General features: G+C 41.0%; 1 protein-coding gene across 1 annotated transcript in view; it reads right to left on the bottom strand.

Moving 5' to 3' along the window:
- The window catches only part of TRPM7 (transient receptor potential cation channel subfamily M member 7), a 128,498-nt gene that overhangs the window by 45,911 nt on the left and 63,758 nt on the right, over positions 1–18,829 (bottom strand). Inside the window, exons 10-19 of the mRNA XM_075858058.1 lie at positions 13,716–13,788; positions 12,656–12,756; positions 12,409–12,543; positions 11,852–11,905; positions 10,116–10,256; positions 7,262–7,396; positions 5,481–5,761; positions 4,704–4,932; positions 1,499–1,654; positions 1,034–1,177 (exon numbers count right to left, since the gene is read on the bottom strand). Coding sequence (XP_075714173.1) covers positions 1,034–1,177; positions 1,499–1,654; positions 4,704–4,932; positions 5,481–5,761; positions 7,262–7,396; positions 10,116–10,256; positions 11,852–11,905; positions 12,409–12,543; positions 12,656–12,756; positions 13,716–13,788 — 1,449 coding nt within the window. The remainder of the gene's footprint in view (positions 1–1,033; positions 1,178–1,498; positions 1,655–4,703; positions 4,933–5,480; positions 5,762–7,261; positions 7,397–10,115; positions 10,257–11,851; positions 11,906–12,408; positions 12,544–12,655; positions 12,757–13,715; positions 13,789–18,829) is intronic.

Below are 18,829 nucleotides of genomic sequence, written 5' to 3'. Positions count from 1 at the left end.
TTTAAAACGGACAGGCATCTGCTAGGTCATGCCTGCGGCATGATCTAGCAGGCATTCATTACTGGCAGACCTGGGGGCCTTTATTAGGCCCCCGGCTGCCATTAGAGACACAGACACTCGGCGATCTTATCGACGGGTGTCGGTGGGAGAGAGAGGGAGCTCCCTCCCGCTCTCCAAAACCACTCAGATGCGGTGCTCGCTATTGAGCACCGCATCGGAGGGGTTAAACGGGTGAGTTCGATACTGATATCGATCTCACCCGGCAGAGCAGGGACGCTCCCAGCCCTCAGCTGCCTCTGGTAGCTGAGAGCAGGGAGATTTGACAGCTCCCTACTTTGTTTACTTATTCCGATGCCGCGACGTAAAAAGTCTATGGCATCGGAATAAGGCCCGTTAGTGACCGACGTAAAAACACGATGGGCCGGTCACTAACGGGTTAAAGAACTGAATTGATTGCTCTCCTCATGTTCAACCCAATGACATCAAGTTTGTGATGTTGCAGATGGTGGCACCCTCCTCAAACATGTCAGAAGGAAAGATATAAAAAAAAAAAAAACATGTACACACGAATTGATGGTAGCCATGATACATATTCTATTGGTAAAATAATCCTCAGCTTAATACAACTGAGAAAACCTTGTCTGCTAAGTTGTCTGCAAACCTACTTCCGTCAAAGGCTCACTTTAGTTCTCTGAAGAAACCCATCTACTGGAGTTCAGTTCACCTATTTAGGAGCACAATAAGTTCCTCTTTATTTTGCAGAGCAACCCAATCGGGTATTTTGTTACTAGTATAAATGAGATGCATAAGGGACTAGTGAGCGCCGTTTAGACAATAGCAGGTTCTGTCAATGAAATCTCATACTCCCCGAGATGAATGCATTGCTGTGCTTCCTGAGGACAGAGAAATGAACACGCAAAGCAGCCTAAAAAAAATGCAATTTTTAAAGCAAAATATACGACCGTCTGCCTTCGCTTGTATATACAAAATACATTTTCATTACATGGGAACATTTGTTTACATTCATACTCACAGTGTTAAACCAAAATTTCACGATTGGAGCATGATAGAATGCATAGAACTTCTGGGTAATGGGAAGTCGACGGGTTTTTGTTTGAGTCTCAATTTCGGTCTTCACATCTGTATGGTCAAAAGCCTGAACTTCCTTGAACACATTCTGGAAATTGAAAAGGAGTTGTATATGTAGGTGTACGTAATGTGCATTTGCTTAACAATTTTTCCCCATCAATGGACCCGAATGCAAGTTTGCCATTTTTGCCACAATTGTCAAAGCAGAATTTACGTTTCTAGAACTACTTCAATGGGAAAAGCTCAATCGCAGCGATTTATCCAATTTCCCCGGTTTGTGTTACATTGTAGTTTAGGGGTTTTCAAAAATATCACAGTCGCACAATGCAGCGTCTATGCTGAAAAAAAAAGCCTCAAATATGAAAATAGACAAAGTGAGCTGTATAAATGTTAAGTGTCTCATGCATACCATAGCAATGTTTTCTGGTAGATTCTGAAAGTTATTTTCGCTGTCATCCATTGTCATTTGATGGGCATCCTGAGATTGTGGTATGTGGGACATTTCTGCTTTTGTTTTATATTCAAGCATAAGAATTGCAGGAGGAATCAATATGCTCAGAATCACCTAAAATATGAAAACCACAAACCCAAAAAAATATATTAGGTTAAGAGGGACTCTATTATCAAAGTGCTGATGTTCGGCCACATTTATATTACAAATCACAGACATCAGACTTTTATATTACATCGTTAAGTAGAAAGCATACTAAGCCAACAACCGCCTAGGGGAGCCGAACAGATTGATATATAGTTTTATGGGAAAGTTTTAGTATAACTTGTAATTTCTTCATTTAAATCTCATTTAAAAGTTCTGGGCTCAGGAGTCCAGTGGGCGGACCTACTTAGTGACTGACAGCTATTTGTCGGCACATTCGTACACAAAAAAAGCTGTTCATCACTAAGTAGGACCGCCAGTCGACTGCGCTATTGATTCCGCCAAGACAACGGTACCCTGTCACAACGGTGACAAACACAACTTTAGCAAGGTTTCCGTCACCACTGATATGAATGGTGAGGGAAACTGAAGTTTAGGTTTCCGTTTGCCTTTCTGTTGAGGGGTTAACCCGACGGAAACTTCCGAGGGAACCCCTCAACGGAAGGGCAACGGTGATGTGAACAGGCCCTAACCACAGAGGAATTAGAAGCTGCATCCTAAACAACGATTTGTTACTCAAAATTACAATAAAAAGAAAGAAAAAAAAACAAGGTGTCTTATGTCCGGCTTTGGTTTAACCCCATAATACCGAAGGTATTTTAAACCTAAATGACAAAGCAATTTTTGGAGTTTTTCCATCTTCGCATTCAAAGAGCTATAACCTTTAGATTTTTCGGTCGACAAAGACTTGTTTTTTGCGAGACAAGCTGTATTTTTTAATTGCATCATTCTGGGGTACATATAATTTACTAATTAACTTTTATTAACTTTTTTGGTGGGGTAATGGAAAAAAAACCCTGAAATTTTGCCATTCTTTCTTGCGTCTTAAATTTATTCCGTTTACTGTGTGGTGTAAATAACTACTTTATTCAGCGGGTTGTTACAATTGTGGCGATACCAGATTTATAAAAAAAACAACTTCTGTTTTACTACTTTTGACACAGTAAAAACGCTTTTTCAAAATATGTTTTTGTGTCTCCATAACTTTATTTTTCAGACGATGCAACTATGAGGGCTTTTTTTGCGGGACAGCTTGTAGTTTTAATTGGTACCATTTTGGAGTACAGGCGATTTTTTCATCACTTATCACATTTTTTTGAAGGTAGGATGAACAGAAAACAGCAATTCTGGAATTATTTATTACATCGTTCACCTATAACAAAGCATTTTGTAAGGGGAAAATTTGGTTTAATTTTTTTACTCTGGATCTTTATTTATTATAAAAACGTTAACTTTTTTATTAGTTCCACTAGGTGACTTCACTATGCGATCATTTGAACACTTTTATAATACACTGCAATACTTCTATATTGCAGTGTATTGCTGCCTGTCAGTGTAAAACTGACAAGCATCTGGTAGGCCATGCCTCTGGCATGGCCTAAGTGGCATTCACTAAAGGCAGACCTGGGGGGTCCTGGGGGCCCTTGCTGCCATAAAAACCATCGGCATCCCGCGATGGGGTGAGAGGTAGCCTCCTCCCTCCAATACCGCTCAAATGCGGCGGTCGGTATTGACTGTCGCATCTGAGGGGTTAAACATGACTGGAGACCACTGCTACTGGTCTCCGATCGTTGCCCGATTTGGGTGAAACATCTTCTGAAGTGCCGCCAATAAAAGGTGGCGCTTCAGAAGAACCATCATGAACAGCCGCCATAAAAACATTATATAGTTGGTCATTAAAGTGTTCTGACATTAAATTGTAAATAAATACGAATAGGTAAATCCAATATCAACAGCATGGAGGCAAAAAACTGCAGTGTCATATGGTTGCCAAAATTAGGTTTTATTCACACAACCGGGTGTCAAATCAGCCGTGAAAAAACTCCAGTTTTTCATGGCCGATTTGCACCTGTGCAATTCCCGTTTTCACAGGCAAAAATAGGTAGGACATCTCTTATTTTTTCCGGCCATTTGAATAGCCCCAATGGACATGCATTGATTTCAATGAAGCCGCGTGACGGCCGTTAAAAAAAAAACAAAAAAAAAACAGCCGTCACATTGCTGATTATCCCTGTTGTCTGAAAAGGACCTAGCTCCTTAATTTTATAGAACATTACAGGACAAACTAACCTAGTACAAGTTAGTTACACCTAGTACATGGTTTGTGGCCCAAATGTGTCTAAAGCAGATGACACTCAAGTCACTGCACGTTCTTAAAGCAACACCGCCAAATTTTTTATTTGCACATGTAGTGCTAACTCACCTGCAATATTCTAGCAGTGCCACTTGTTTCTTCCCAGCTTAGTGCCATCTATACATTTTAAACCATTTCATTATGGGCAGCTGTGTCATGTGATCTGAATACCGTGCTCTCATGTGTAGACAGGAGGCGATTTCTCCTGTGTAGATTACTTCCTGTGAACTACAGGATTATATCAAATCCCTTCTGGCAACTCGGACTCACACTGACGGTCTATACTATCTGTGAGTGCGGAGAACCGAGTCCAGTGTATTTATAGGAGATTCTGCTTTTTGTGCCTCCCGTGTAAAAACGGACATGGAGCCACCTATCACTAGCAGGTAGAGCAGTGTGAAGATGCATTGCATACAGCAGGAATATACTGGAGAGTTCTGCAGTACAGAAGTTCCATGTCACTGGTTTATCACTTGCTGAACTTAGATAGGACTCAGAGTAGAGAAAGTGCAGTGTGATGAGACTCCGCCTCTGCAAAGCATCATGGGAAATGTAGTCTGATATGGTACCCCTAATGCAGAGGGGAAGGAACGAACCAAAAGGGCAGACAGACCAGAAAGGGCACATCAACTAAAACAGATGCACACAAGGTATACGCAATAGCCTCTACAGTATTCTTTAATAATAGCCTATGCTGCACTATAGAGGAAAAAATAAAATAAAAAAAATTGCTGGAGTGCCTTATTAATGGAATGAACATGATTTAAAAAAAAAAAAGTAACTATATAGAAATTAGTAAATATTGGATAAAATACAGAGTACTACCTTGTACCAGGAATTTTTTCTCATGTTCAATCTTCCCATCCACATGTCAGAGAGCAGCATTTGAGTACAAGTGTGTGCCACAAAATTGCGCAGCCGAGAAGAAACTGCAAGCTTTAGGCAAGTGGAATTACTCCAATTTTTCAGCTCATACGTCAGCAGCTTCATTGCCATGGTTTCATCTTGTTTGAATGATTGATCTAGCAAGTCTACTGCCAGTTGCCCAAATTCACTGCAAAAGGTTTAATACAAAGTTGCTAAATAACGTTTAAAGAGTGTATAAAATATAAATATCTTATATAGATGTGATGGTCAGGTGTCCATATACTTTTAGTCTCTGACCTATCAGATTTTCTGATAATAGGGGTATATTTTAATCAATCTCAGAAAACGTTAATCAAAACGGTTCCAAAGGTGAGCAGTAAAAGCAAATATACTTCATGCCCAAAAAGTGGACACCTGAGCATTACATCCATGTGTGTAACATCTCATCCAAAACCATGAATATGGGAGTTGCTCTAGTCTGTGCGGTTAGAACAGCCTCCAGTCCTCTGTAAAGGATTCCCATTCAGTATTGGGACATGGTGCATGAGATTTAGATTCCCTACACTAGTAAGATTGGGCATTGAGGTTTGGTGAGGAGGCATGGTGCATAGTTGGCATTCTAAATCATCCCAACACTGTTGTCTGAATTAAGGGATCTATGCAAGCCCGTCTCACCAAACTACACATAAAATGACGGGTCTGTGTGTGGTTATAAAAATGTATTCTAAGCGATACCTTGAATGTTCCTTCAGTTCTTCTGATGTGTCATCCACAACATCACTTTGCTTTGCTTCAATAGCCATAGAGCGGCACAATTTGCAGGCCACTAAAGCTTTAGCCATCGACTCCTCGCCATGCTGCCAGAAGAAAAGGGCCATTTTTTGCCTCTTCATCAGCACAGACCAAACCAGTAGTTCATTAAATGGGTAAGGAAAGCGCTTCATTTCAGGATCATCAATGTCTACAATCTCGTCTTTGACCCTTTTCTTTTTCCCATCATCAGTTGAAGCATCTTGCTACACAACACAAAAATATAGTTTAGTTAAATTGTATTTGCATAAAAACCTAACTAGAAATTTTAGAATCTAGGAAAGTCATAAATCCATCAATCACTACATAAAGTAAAGTGTATTGATAGCAATAATAAAATTATCGTAATTAGTAGAATATCTGAACAAGCAGACGACCTCCACTATAGGGCAATAAAGGGGGACAGTATATAATGGTAATATAGACAAAGTACAGAACCAGCAGACACAGTAAGGCCATAAAACACAAGCAGATTCACGATACTTCCAGAATTTGTCATCACTAATGGTGACCCTCCCCTATAAACAGTGACCGCCATTCTGCTCATTATCAAAATGAACAAGACAAGGTTCTCTTCCCACTAGTCATGAATTTCGTTTCCTTCTCGGTCTATCATTTTGACAGTATTGCATGCTATGCTATTCTTGCCACCAAAACACAGACTGGGGCTCTTAATGGTAATGTGTACAGTCTAGTTACAATATGGTCCCTATCCCTAGCACTACAGATAAGGCTCAATTCACATTATTCTTGAGAATCCGTCGAGGGGTCCACCATGTCATGGAGTAATATTCTTGCTGCAAAATGCCCATTACTGGGTTCCTTCCCTTAAAAGGGGTATTTCGCTAACTACAAGTTATCTATTCACTGGATAGATCAGTGGGGGTCCGAGCGCTGGGACCACCACCGATCGCCAGAATGGGGGCGTCCCGTGTCGTTCCCCCCCCCCTCACAGCGGCAAGCCCCAGCCAGGAGGAATCGAATGTAGCGGTGGTCGAGCACGTGCCCTGCCTCGTCCTTCAAACGCTAAGCTGTAGACTTTGAATGTAATGACAGGGCACATTGTCAACCACTGCTCCATTCAAATACTCCTGGCAGCGGACTTGGAGCTACGGAAGGCGGGGACACGGGACCTCAGCCCCGTCTGGCGATCGTTGGGGGCTCCCAGAAGTTAGACCCCCACCATTTATTATAGTTAACACCTATCCAGTGCCAGTGGGTAGGTGATCATTTGTAACTTGAATGCCCCTTTAATCCTCAATGTCTCATACATGTAAAAAGATAACTGCATTATATAATAAGGTAATCTCCTCTACAAATGATGTCTCAATTTGGGGCAGGAGTGAAGCAAGTTGCATACAAGTTACAGGCTTGTAACCCCTGAACGCCCAGTGATACTTTGATGGTTGTTTTCTCAATAGGCTTAGTTAAAATTGCACTTTCCACAAACCAGAAGCAATCCTAAACCATTATAACATTTCCATAATATAAAAAAAAAAACTCCCAGTATGCCGGTATGCCCTATTAGGTTATCATGCTAGGGTCTAGGCTAGAGGTCTGCACGAGATTGTTAAAAACGAGACCAAAAAACAGGCGATTTGTAAACATGTGTAAAAAAAAAAAATATATAAAAAAAAGATGGAAAGAAAAAAAACCCGATATGAGGCCATCAGACAAACTAAATGGACATAAAGTTTCTACCTTACCTTTGGTTTATAAGGCTGTGCAGTTTTTATAAAGTGATTGTGCCTCATCTTCTCCTTTTTATCTACTCGGCTTCCAAATGATTCATGGGTTTTACGCATTTGAGGTGTATTGCTTGAAGTGTTTCTACCAGAACGCTGTCAAAGAATTGCGGAACGCAGATGTGAATGAGCCCTTTCTGGTTACAGACTGCAGAATATGCTCTCTCTACATATGCATTCATAAACATGTAAATATACACAACACAAATGATTGCATTTTTATGCTGTAGTAACATTGCGGTCAAGAAACACTAATACCAAAGTGAAAGTTTCATCTGAGCGGTCTCCATCTACACAGAAATCCTACCAATTAGGCAATCTAGCCCCTGTATGACACGTCTATGGTTATTCATTAGAGAATATTAAAAGTGAAAGGCAACTTGTCCAATCTCCAGACATGTGTATTTTAATAAATACTTGCGATCCCCATAAAACAATGCTCAAGCATCTTTTCTTAGAACTAGGGATTGTGCTGTTCCCTCTGCTATTCCTCCTAGAAATGTATGAATAAAATGGACAACTGAATCGGCAATGCCCAGTTGTCAATTTATACTATTTATACATTTCCAAGATAAATAACAGAACTTTGCATTGTTCCATTCCTTTAAGAAAATATGCTCCAGCATGGTCAGAAGAGCAGACAGCCCATCTTAAAGGGGTTGTCTGAGATACCATCATATTTAAAAAAATAAAAAAATAAAAAAAAGTGTTTCATACGTTTCCCCTTATAGACAACATAAAGCAGTATATAAAAAAATAAAATAATCCACTTATCCCATATTTTCTTTGAATTTAGCGCCGTTTGTTTACATGCACTCCAGGTCTGGTTTGCTGGGGTTTCCTTCTGATAATAGTTATTTTCCCTGCATGCATTGCAGTTTGTAATGAGCGTGAATGTAGATCCTACCAAGTGTTCATGTGTGCTGTCCTTGCTCATCCCCACTGACATCCTTCCCTGTACTGTCTTCTGGGGTCCTGTATCTAAGCCTACATTGTGTTAGACTTAGATACAGGGTCTAACAAACAGTGTCACAAGTGGACCCTGTATCTAAGCCTAACACAATGTAGGCTTAGATACAGGACCCCAGCAGACAGTAATTTTATACAGTATACTAAGTATAGGCTCTGCTCCGGGACTCTGTGGAATCCCCTGACATCGGAGCAGAGCATATACTAGTGTTCTGAGGCTCCTCCTTGGGTCTGCTCTGTCCTCTCACTAAAGAGCAACGGTGTCCCGCGGGCCACAGATAGCCTCAAGAGCTGCATGCGGCCCGTGTTCCACGTGTTTGATAACCCCCTTGTTGAAGCCTACTATGTGTAGGCTTTTGCAGAGCACTGTATTCTTGTATTTAGTTTTAAAAAAATAACGGCCGTTGCCGACATTATACCTATTAGACCAGGATAGTAATGTGCATGTGCCGTCCAAAATCACTGTGAACACGCACAGGCGCGCTCACAGTGAACAACTACATAGGCTGCGCGGGCACTAAAGAACAAGCCGCCACAGAAACGAGACGTCATCAGTGACGTGTCATATACCCTCCGAGGTCTCTCTGGTCCAAGACTATGTGATGGGAAAACCCCTTTAAGGCAAACTCCTGGCTTTCCATATTCCTTAAGGCTTCTGAATGATCAATTAAAGGGGTTGCCAAGATTAAATATTATCCCTTGACCACAGGACAGATAACATGCTGATCGGTGGGGGCCCGACCGATGGGACCACCACAATAATGAGAACGAGGGGTCCCGTTTCTCCGAATCAAGTTGCAGGCCGTGCATGCGCATCGCCGCTCCATTCACGGTCTATGGGACTGCCAGAGAAAGTAGAGTACGGCGCTTGGCTATCTCGTGTAGTGCCATAAAGAACGAATGGAGCCGCAGGGGAGGAACGGGACCCCTGTTCTTGTGATCGGTGGGGGGGGAGGTATCAGCAGTTGGACCCCCACCAGTTAGCATGTTATCACCTATCCTGTGGTTAGAGGATAACCGTTAATCTTGAGGAAACCCCTTTAATACAAGTGCAGAGCAAACTCTTGAGGTTTACAGAGGAAGATAACAGTCAGGCCCCGATGCTGAATTGCTAACTTGAAGGGTAGGAATACACAGGATTGATACGTGTGTAGAAGTGCGTAAAAGAACACAGCGTATCCGTCCTGCAAGCCGTAGGGAGGTCTGCCCGAAAAGGCGCACCAAATTGTGCACAGAAATCTTGCAGGAATACCCCGTCCATAGTCTTGGCAACGCGACCCTCTTTTCTGAGCGTATACCCTGTGATGACGCTGTAGTCCATGTGACTGCTGCATTGGATTGGCTGCACAAGTCACATGGGATTGAACGTCATCCCAGGAGACCGGCTGTGCTCCGAACAGAGGATCGTGTTGCTAGGACAACGGCTGGGGTTCAGTATAAGCTTTTTTTTATTCTTATGAACTCAAAATAAACCTCGCTCTTTGTTGAGGCTTTTACCTCGCAATTGAACTCGATGGGGAAAACCCGCAACAGAAGAGCAGCAATTTTGTAGCATAAATGGACATGCTACGAATTTAAAAAAACGCACCGCAGGTCAATTTAAGAACTTTGGCAGTTTTTTTCCAATGTGAGTGCATGAGATTGTCAAATCTGATCCACACTGCCTCTACCGTAATACGCTATGGATTTTATGCAATGAAATCTGTTGCAGAAAATCTGCAGTGTTTACACCCAGTGTGTTCCTATATTTAGCATGCGCAACAAAAATTACCTGTCAGAGCTATAGAGGAAGGGGAGGAGTATCAAAAAGAGCAATTTTTTTTTTGCATAACGCTGTTATACCTACCCGATTTCCAGCATGAAGATTGTTGTAAATTATCCGAAAGCGCTTCCTTGTGTAGATGCATCTATAGGTACCACCCATCAAATACTCAATAATAAGACCAACATCAATCAAAGTAATTTTATAGCCTGGTGGAAGATTACCCTAGAATCAACAATGCAGTGTTAAAATATATATATCTGGAGTGCTTCATGTATATCTAATGAGAACATAAAGTGGGTCTCTAATTTCGATTTAGTGGCATTTTGCAAAAGCACTATACAGGATTGACCAGATCAGTGTCAAGATCCTTAGGCCTCGTTCGCATCAGCGTTGGTTTCCGTTCATAGGTTCCATTGCAGCTTTCCATCGGAGGAACCCATGAACGGAGAGGCAAACGGAAACCATAGTTTCCATTTACATTACCATCAATTTCAATGTTAATACTTCCGCTGCAAATGGTTTCAGTTTGTATCCGTTCCGTAAAGCTTCCGCTATTGTTTCAGCTACAAAAACGGAAATCTTACGGAACAGATAAACGTAAGCAATTTGCAACGGAAGCTTTACTATTGAAATCAATGGTAATGCAAATGGAAACTACGGTTTCCTTTTACGTTCATGGGTACCTCCGATGGGAAGCTGCAATAGAACCCATAAACGGAAACCAACGCTGATGTGAACAAGGCCCAAGTCTTTTCTTTATTTTTAACTAGGTGGTATTGATGTAATTAATGAATTGTTTGATGTTGCCAAGTTGTTTTTTTGTGTAGCATGTCATTATGCAGCACACCAGCGACAATGGTGATAGTATGTTACTGTACATATTTACAAAACCTTAAAGCGTACCTGTCCTTACAAAACACACCAAAAAAAAAACCAGTACAGGCAGCTGCAGAGCAGCCTTGTTTGCAGTTCGGAATGGTTTCAATCTCGATGTCCGCTGTGTGGGTGGAATCTCCTTGGTGTGATGCAACTCCCTCCTAGAATGCAATCTCATAGACAGGGATGCTGCAACTCTGTCCTTCCTGTCTTTTTTTTATGTTTCTACTCTAAATAGATTTATGGGGACTATGTTGGCTTCAAAACATGCAGGCAAGTAAAGATGCCACTTTTCACTAACTAGGCCCCAATCACCTCATTGGTTAGGCCTTCAGTCAGATGTATAGGTCGGGAAGACCCCCGAAGTACACCTCCGACGAAAAGCCTAACCGTATCACTGTATGGCATACAGTGGGATACGTCGCCCAGGGAAGACTCCCGAGTCGCTGTCCATATACGACCAGTGACGTCAGGAGCTTTCAGAGCACTGGAGTCCCTGAGCAAAGCTCTAGTTGATGCTTTGCTCAGGGACTCCAGCGATAGGAAACTTCTGACGTCACTATTCACATATGGACAGCAACGTCAGGAGCTTTTCCAGGGCCGGAGTCCAGTGGCAGAGCATCTACTACCGATCTGCCCTGGGACTCCGGCGCTGTGGAAGCTCCTGACGTCACGGTTCATATAAGGACAGTGACTTCAGAGGCTTCCCTAGCATTGGAGTCACCTGGCAGAGCATCAATTTTTCTAACGTACACAATAACGTGATGTGAATGGTGCTTAACATATACTACAAAGTTTCATGTATACTTACTTTTTTAGGCAAACAAAAAAATTCATTATAACCATAGGTACGCTTTAAGGTTACATGCTTTAACTAGCGTAACACAAAATAAGACATAGGACTTGACAGCACACAATATGAAACAAACATTTGAGTTTACCTGCTTTACATCTCGGACAAGATGAAATAGAGTTGGGTTAGTAGGACCTTGTTTCTTTAATGGAGAAAAGAAATACATGTGAGTATTATTATGACTTCAGTTAATATATGGCAATATTTCATATATTTACTGACCTCATAAATTGAAATTAAGATGGAAAAGCTATAAAACTAAACTAGTTATTCAACTAATACACTAGTTTGTAAGGAAATTAAAGGGAACTGATCAATAATACAAGTAGTAATGTCTACAAAACAGGAAAAAACTACCGTAATGTTTTAATTTTATTTTTTACTAGATAATTATGTGATGCTGGGTTTAAACATTCCACCAAGAATAATAAAGTTTCAAAAACTTCTACCTCTAAAAAAAAATATAAAAATAGGGCCAGCTGCGTTCTCACTTATTTATAAAGAGACAAAAGCTAAATAAATACCTTTGAATGATCATTTCCCTTTAAAATGTATGGATGGCATGGTAAAGCACAATTGATGGTAATTAGAATCAAGAGTTATACAGCTAGTTAGTTCATGGTAGAGTACAAACATATAACGTACGGTGTTGTACAGCTCTTCCAGCCTGGGAATGGTCAGAAATTTATGCATGCTGACTCCGTTCTCTATGAGAAGTTTTACAAATGCAACCCTGTCCATTACAAGGGCATCAAGCATGGCTTGTTCCAGAGCACCAACCTGAGGAAGAGTTCTCATTAGATCTAAATCTTAACTATTTTAAAAAAAGACAAAAAAAAAAAACGTACTCAAAAAAAATAAAAAATAAAATAAAAACTTTTGGCATGCTTACCAGCCACTGTTGTCCATAGACAAATACATGGTTTTTGGCAATATCAACTCTGTCCCATGCTAGAGTTAAAACCAGTTGGTCTAATGCAGATGCATTTGTTCCTGTGCCGAAAAAGGACATATCAATAGGCAACTCTATTTGACAAACTATTATATGATAATCCGATAACAGAAAAATAAAAATGGAGGGGAAGAACAGCCAAGTACACTTTTTGGTTAGTCGGGAAATAAGCTACTGCTGGAAAGGTCTAGCAAGGGTTAGGGCGATAGCTGTCGCATGTGTAGATCTTGGAGAGCTCGATAGCCGCAGGAGGACCTTTAAGCAAAAGAATGGAAAAGACACACCGAAACACATTGCTTTTAATTAAAATTTTAAAAACAAATTGGATAATATCCTCTGAAGCCTTCTGGTTAATTCTACTGGAGTCTGCGTCAAGTGACTATCTATCCTTACGCTCAAAGGCCCTCCTACGACAATAGAGCTCTCCATAATTCTGTGGACCCACACCTTGGCGAGCCACAAAGTAGGGGTGTTTGGATGTGCAGCTGATGTGCGAACTATGCCTAAAACTAGTGTTGTGCTAACATAAGTGCACAACCAGAGCAGGTAAGCACAGTATAATCGATCTTCCATTCTGTGCACCCTACCAAACGTTTTTTACCCTACTTGGCGCAGTTTCTCTGCCCTTTGTCTTTTTTTAGCCAGCAATATTGCATCACTCATGTGTCGATCTGGTATGTGAACAGTTAGTGTGCCTTAAAGTGGCTGTCCAAATGTTTAAAAAAAAAAAAAGGGGGCGTAGTCACGCTTGGTCTTTATTTACTTTCCAGGAGTGATGATGTGCCATATCAGGCTATATTCACACTGTCGCGTAAGAGGCTTAGTTTGGAGCCTCAGTCGACAGGAAGAATAGCGCTGCATGCATTGCTATTCTTCTAGTAAAAAAAAACGGAAACCACGACAGTTGTACCCGGCAGAACATGGTTTCCAGGTTACATGTTTTATTTTGTTTTGTAAAGTCCAACACAGTGGATCATGATCCGTATAACCGCTAGATTACCTTTTAATAGGGCAGTAAGGATTGCAACATCAATGTCCTGATGTTCATCTGAGCCCATGTGAAACACAGTTATCTGTTTTTAAAAAAGAATGTACATTTTAGCAACCAAATACGAAAATAATTACAACAATTAGAACAATTAGAAAATCTGTATTAAATGAGACTCACAGCTGGTGTCCTCCCAAGCTTAAAGGCTAATGTACATCTTTGAAATAGATATTTAAAAAAAAAAGAATAATTTCAAAAAGGTGTACATAGCCTTTAATCTTTGTCATAATATATCTAAGAAATAAGCTGCTCTGCTACTCCTATACAGAGCTCTAAACCTCCCCAGATATACACCAGCATATTCAGGCCGAATAGTTTGCATTAAATGATGCAACTCTAGCTGCCTACTGCCAGCACTAGGGGGAGCTAACTGAAAACTCATTAACCCCTTAATGACCGGGCCTGAAAAGACCAGCTGAATTTTTCTGTTCTTGCCTCTGCCTTTCAGCAGCCATAACTTTATTTTTTCATCGATGTGGCTGTATGAGGCCTTGTTTTATGCGAGAGAAATAGTATTTTTTTTTCCCCCTAGTTGGGGGTAAAAAAAATATTTTTTTACGGCATGATTATAGGACAAAGCTATTCTTTCCATTGATTTTCGTGTTTATTTTTTATCCTGTTCACATTTCACGCTAAATAACCCATTAGATTAATTCTTCAGGTTATAACGGTCGTATAGATACCGAATATGTGTAGGTTTTTTGTTTTTATTTAATGTAGAGACAATAAAATATATTTAATGCAAAATAATGCCTTTTTTGGGACTTTTTTTATTTATTTATTTTTACTTTTTTTTTAAAATCCCATTAAGGGATAACTTTATTTATAACTTTATTTTTTACTTGGAATGTATTAGCATACTCCTGTACGCTAATACATTACCCTGTGTCACTATGACACAGGCTGCTGATCGGGCAGCACATAGTGTGCCCGAACAGCAGGCAAACGGAACAGACAGCCCTGGGGTCCTTTCTAGGTCCCAGGGCTGACTGCAGAGGGATTCCCCGGTGTTTGATCACATCACCGGAATCCCGATGATGCGATCAAAGAGGGGAGTTCCCTTTAATAATGCCGCGGTCACAGACTGCAGCAATCAAAGGGTTAAACAGCTGAGGTCCAAATGTTTTCCGACCCCAGCTGTATTCAGGAGGCTTCTCTATAATCAGGAGCTGTTCATTACAGCTCCTGCTTAGAGGATGAGCGCTCACACGAGCGCTCATCAGCCTGATCTACAGCGACGCCAAAAGACGTCGTTGTAGACTGGGGACCTGCACCGCCCGCCGTCAAAAGACAGTGGGCGGTCGGGAAGGAGTTAATAAATGCATATGCAGTAAGCTGCAGCTAGTGATGGCTTCAGTTCACGTGAATACTATAATTTAACGCAAACCTTTCAAGCTGAACATGCATGCTTACAAAGGGAAGATCACTTATCGCCTGAAACCATCTGGTGGACTCCGATGTAATGGGAATGAGGATACGGAAAGTTTTCTTAAGACCACACATCTGCTCAGCTCCTCAATAAGAGCAGCACATTCAACAGGAGAGGTTCGCTTTAACTCTATGACTCTATGACGCTCTCTGGCAGGGCTTCAAAGAAGCCTGTTAGAATCACGATATACTGCAATACATTAGTATTGCATTATATCATGCAAGCGATCCAAAGATCACTGCTTCAAGTCTCCTAGGGGGACTAATAAATAAAAAAAAAGTTACAAACTCTTATAACGTTCCCAAAATTTTTTTTAAAAATATTAAAACTTCAGAGGGAAGTTCAAAGCTTTTTTTCCCTAAAGCAATGTTAAGAAAAAACTGGTATCGCCGCATCCGTAAAACTCTGCGTTATTTAACCCGCTCAGTGAACTACGTAAAATAATATTATATATATTATATATATATATATATATATATATATATAATCAAAAAGTCACATACAAAATGGTATCGGTGAAAACTACAGCTCGGCCGGCGAAAATTTAAGCCCTCACACCTTTAACCCCTTAAGGACGCAGCCTAGTTTGGGCCTTAAGGCTCAGAGCCCATTTTTCAAATCTGACATATTTCACTTTATGTGGTAATAACGTCGGAATGCTTAAACCTATCCAAGCGATTTTGAGATTGTTTTCTCGTGACACTTTGGGCTTCATGTTCGTGGTAAAATTTGGTCGATATATTCAGTCTTTATTTGTGAAAAATTGCAAAATTTAGAGAAAATTTACAAAAAATAGCATTTTTCAAAATTTAAATGCATCTGCTTGAAAAACAGACGGTTATACCACCCAAAATAGTTACTAGTTCACATTTCCCATATGTCTACTTTAGATTGGCATCGTTTTTTGAACATTTATTTTATTTTTCTTGGACGTTACAAGGCTTAGAACATAAACAGCAATTTCTCATATTCTTAAGAAAATTTCAAAAGCCTTTTTTTGAAGGTACCAGTTCAGTTCTGAAGTGGATTTGAGGGGCCTATGTATCAGAAACCCCCATAAAACACCCCATTTTAAAAACTAGACCCCTCAAAGTATTCAAAACAGCATATAGAAAGTTTTTTAACCCTTCAGGCATTTCACAGGAATTAAAGCAAAGTGGAAATGAAATTTGCAAATTTCATTTTTTCTGCTGAATTTCAATTTTATAAAAAAAAATTCTGTAACAGAGAAGGTTTTACCAGAGAAATACTACTAAATATGTATTGTCCAGATTCTGCAGTTTTTAGAAATGTCCCACATGTGGCTCTACTGCGCTCGTGGACTAAAACACAAGCCCTAGAAGCAAAGAAGCACCTAGTGCATTTTGAGGCCTCTTTTTTATTAGAATATATTTTAGGCAGCATGCCAGGTTTCAAGAGGTGTTGAGGTATCAAAACAATGGAAACCCACCAGAAGTGACCCCATTTTGGAAATTACACCCCTCAAGGAATTCATTTATGGTTTTTGTTATCATTTTGACCGCACAGTTTTTTCACAGCACCTATTTGAATTGGGCTGTGAAATGAAAAAAATGATATTTTTTCCAATAAGATGTCATTTTTGATCAAAATTTCTTATTTTCACAAGGAACAACATACCCCATTTTGTTGCCCAATTTGTCCTTAGTGCGGCAATACCCCATTTGTGGTGATAAACTGCCGTTTGGGCCCATGGGAGGGCTCAGAAGGAAAGGACCACCATTTGGACTACTGGAGCTTTTCTGGTGCTAAGTCATGTATGCAGAAGCCCCTGAGGTACCAGTACAGTTGAAACCCCCGAGAAGTGACCCCATTTTAAAAACTACACCCCTTAAGACATTCATCTAGAGGTGTAGTGAGTATTTTGACCCCACAGGTACTGTGTAAAAGATAATGCGCAGCAGATGGTGCAGAGTGAGATTTGCAATTTTATATATATATATATGGCATGTCAGTGTCCGATATAGGGTGCCCAGCATGAGCCACCGGAGATCTACACCCCTTAAATTGTAATGTGGGTTCTCCTGGGTACGGCAATACCCTACATGTGGCTGTTATCAGCTGCCTGGGCACACGGCAGGGCTTAGAAGGGAAGGACCACCATTTGGCCTACTGCAGCTTTTCTGGTGCTAAGTCATGTATGCAGAAGCCCCTGAGGTACCAGTACAGTTGAAACCCCCGAGAAGTGACCCCATTTTAAAAACTACACCCCTTAAGACATTCATCTAGAGGTGTAGTGAGCATTTTGACGCCACAGGTACGGTGTAAAAGATAATGCGCAGCAGATGGTGCAGTGTGAGATTTGCAATTTTATATATATATATGCCATTTCAGTGTCCAATATATTGTGCCCAGCATGCGCCACCGGAGATATACACCCCTTAAATTGTAATGTGGGTTCTCCTGGGTACGGCAATACCCTACATGTGGCTGTTATCAGCTGCCTGGGCATACGGCAGGGCTCAGAAGGGAAAGATGAGGGGGGTAAGCTGTGCGGAGTGCATCAGGGTAAATTAAAAATCAAGGGATGTATGATACATTTTAAAACAATCTTTTATACAGAGCCCTGGTTTTTCGGGACACGTGTCACATTGGTATATTGTGGCTTTCCTTATCCCCCTCTTATAGCAGACTCTGCACCTCTTTTGACTCTTTCCCTTTCCACCGGTTTGGGGAACTTCTCCTGGAAAGTGTTGCCCTGGTATGATGCGTGTGGCCTCGCTTCCAGAAGTACTGGGTGCCCCCCCCTTCCTGGTCCCTAAAGATTAGATCTTGAAATTCCAGGAAAGTTCCCCTCTGTCCTGCACATCGACGTAGCACGTACGCATTGTACAAAGCCATCTGTATGATGTGCCCGGCCAGCTTCTTATACCACACCGCATGGCGCTGTAGGGCTTCAGGACTTGATTTGACAAGTCCATCCCTCCCATGTACCTATTGTAGTCCAGGATGCAGTCTGGTTTGGGGGTGGCCTTTCCTTCATATATCCTAAATCTGTAGGTATACCCTGATGCACTCTCGCACAGCTTATACATCTTCACGCCATACCTTGCCCTCTTACCCGGCAGGTACTGGCGGAATTGAACCCTCCCTTTAAAATGTACCAGGGACTCCTCAATAGAAATACACTTCTCGGGGCTGTATGCTTGGGAAAACCGGGCACTGAAACGGTCTAATAGGGGTCTCCGTTTATACAAACAGTCAAAACTGGGGTCATCTCGGGGTGGGCACGGCTCATTATCAGTATAATGTAAGAAGCGAAGTATTGCCTCATTTTTTTTTTTTTTTAGGTTCCAGTTCAGTTCTGAAGTTGCTTTGAGGGGCCCATATATTAGAAACCCCTATTAAACACCCCATTTTAGAAACTAGACCCCTCAAAGTATTCACAACAGCATTTAGAAAGTTTATGAACCCTTTAGGTGTTTCACAGAAATTTAGAGCAAAGTAGAGGTGAAATTTACTTTTTTTTTTTTGTCAGAAAATCCTCTTTATACCATTTGTTTTATAACACAAAAGGATTTATCAGAGAAACGCAACTTAATACTTATTGCCCAGATTCTGCAGTTTTGAGAAATATCCCACATGTGGCCCTAGTGTGGTAATGGACTGAAGCACCGGC

The sequence above is a fragment of the Rhinoderma darwinii genome, chromosome 3, assembly GCF_050947455.1.
Source record: "Rhinoderma darwinii isolate aRhiDar2 chromosome 3, aRhiDar2.hap1, whole genome shotgun sequence".
NCBI lineage: Eukaryota > Metazoa > Chordata > Amphibia > Anura > Rhinodermatidae > Rhinoderma > Rhinoderma darwinii.
This window is presented reverse-complemented; position numbering and strand designations above follow the sequence as displayed.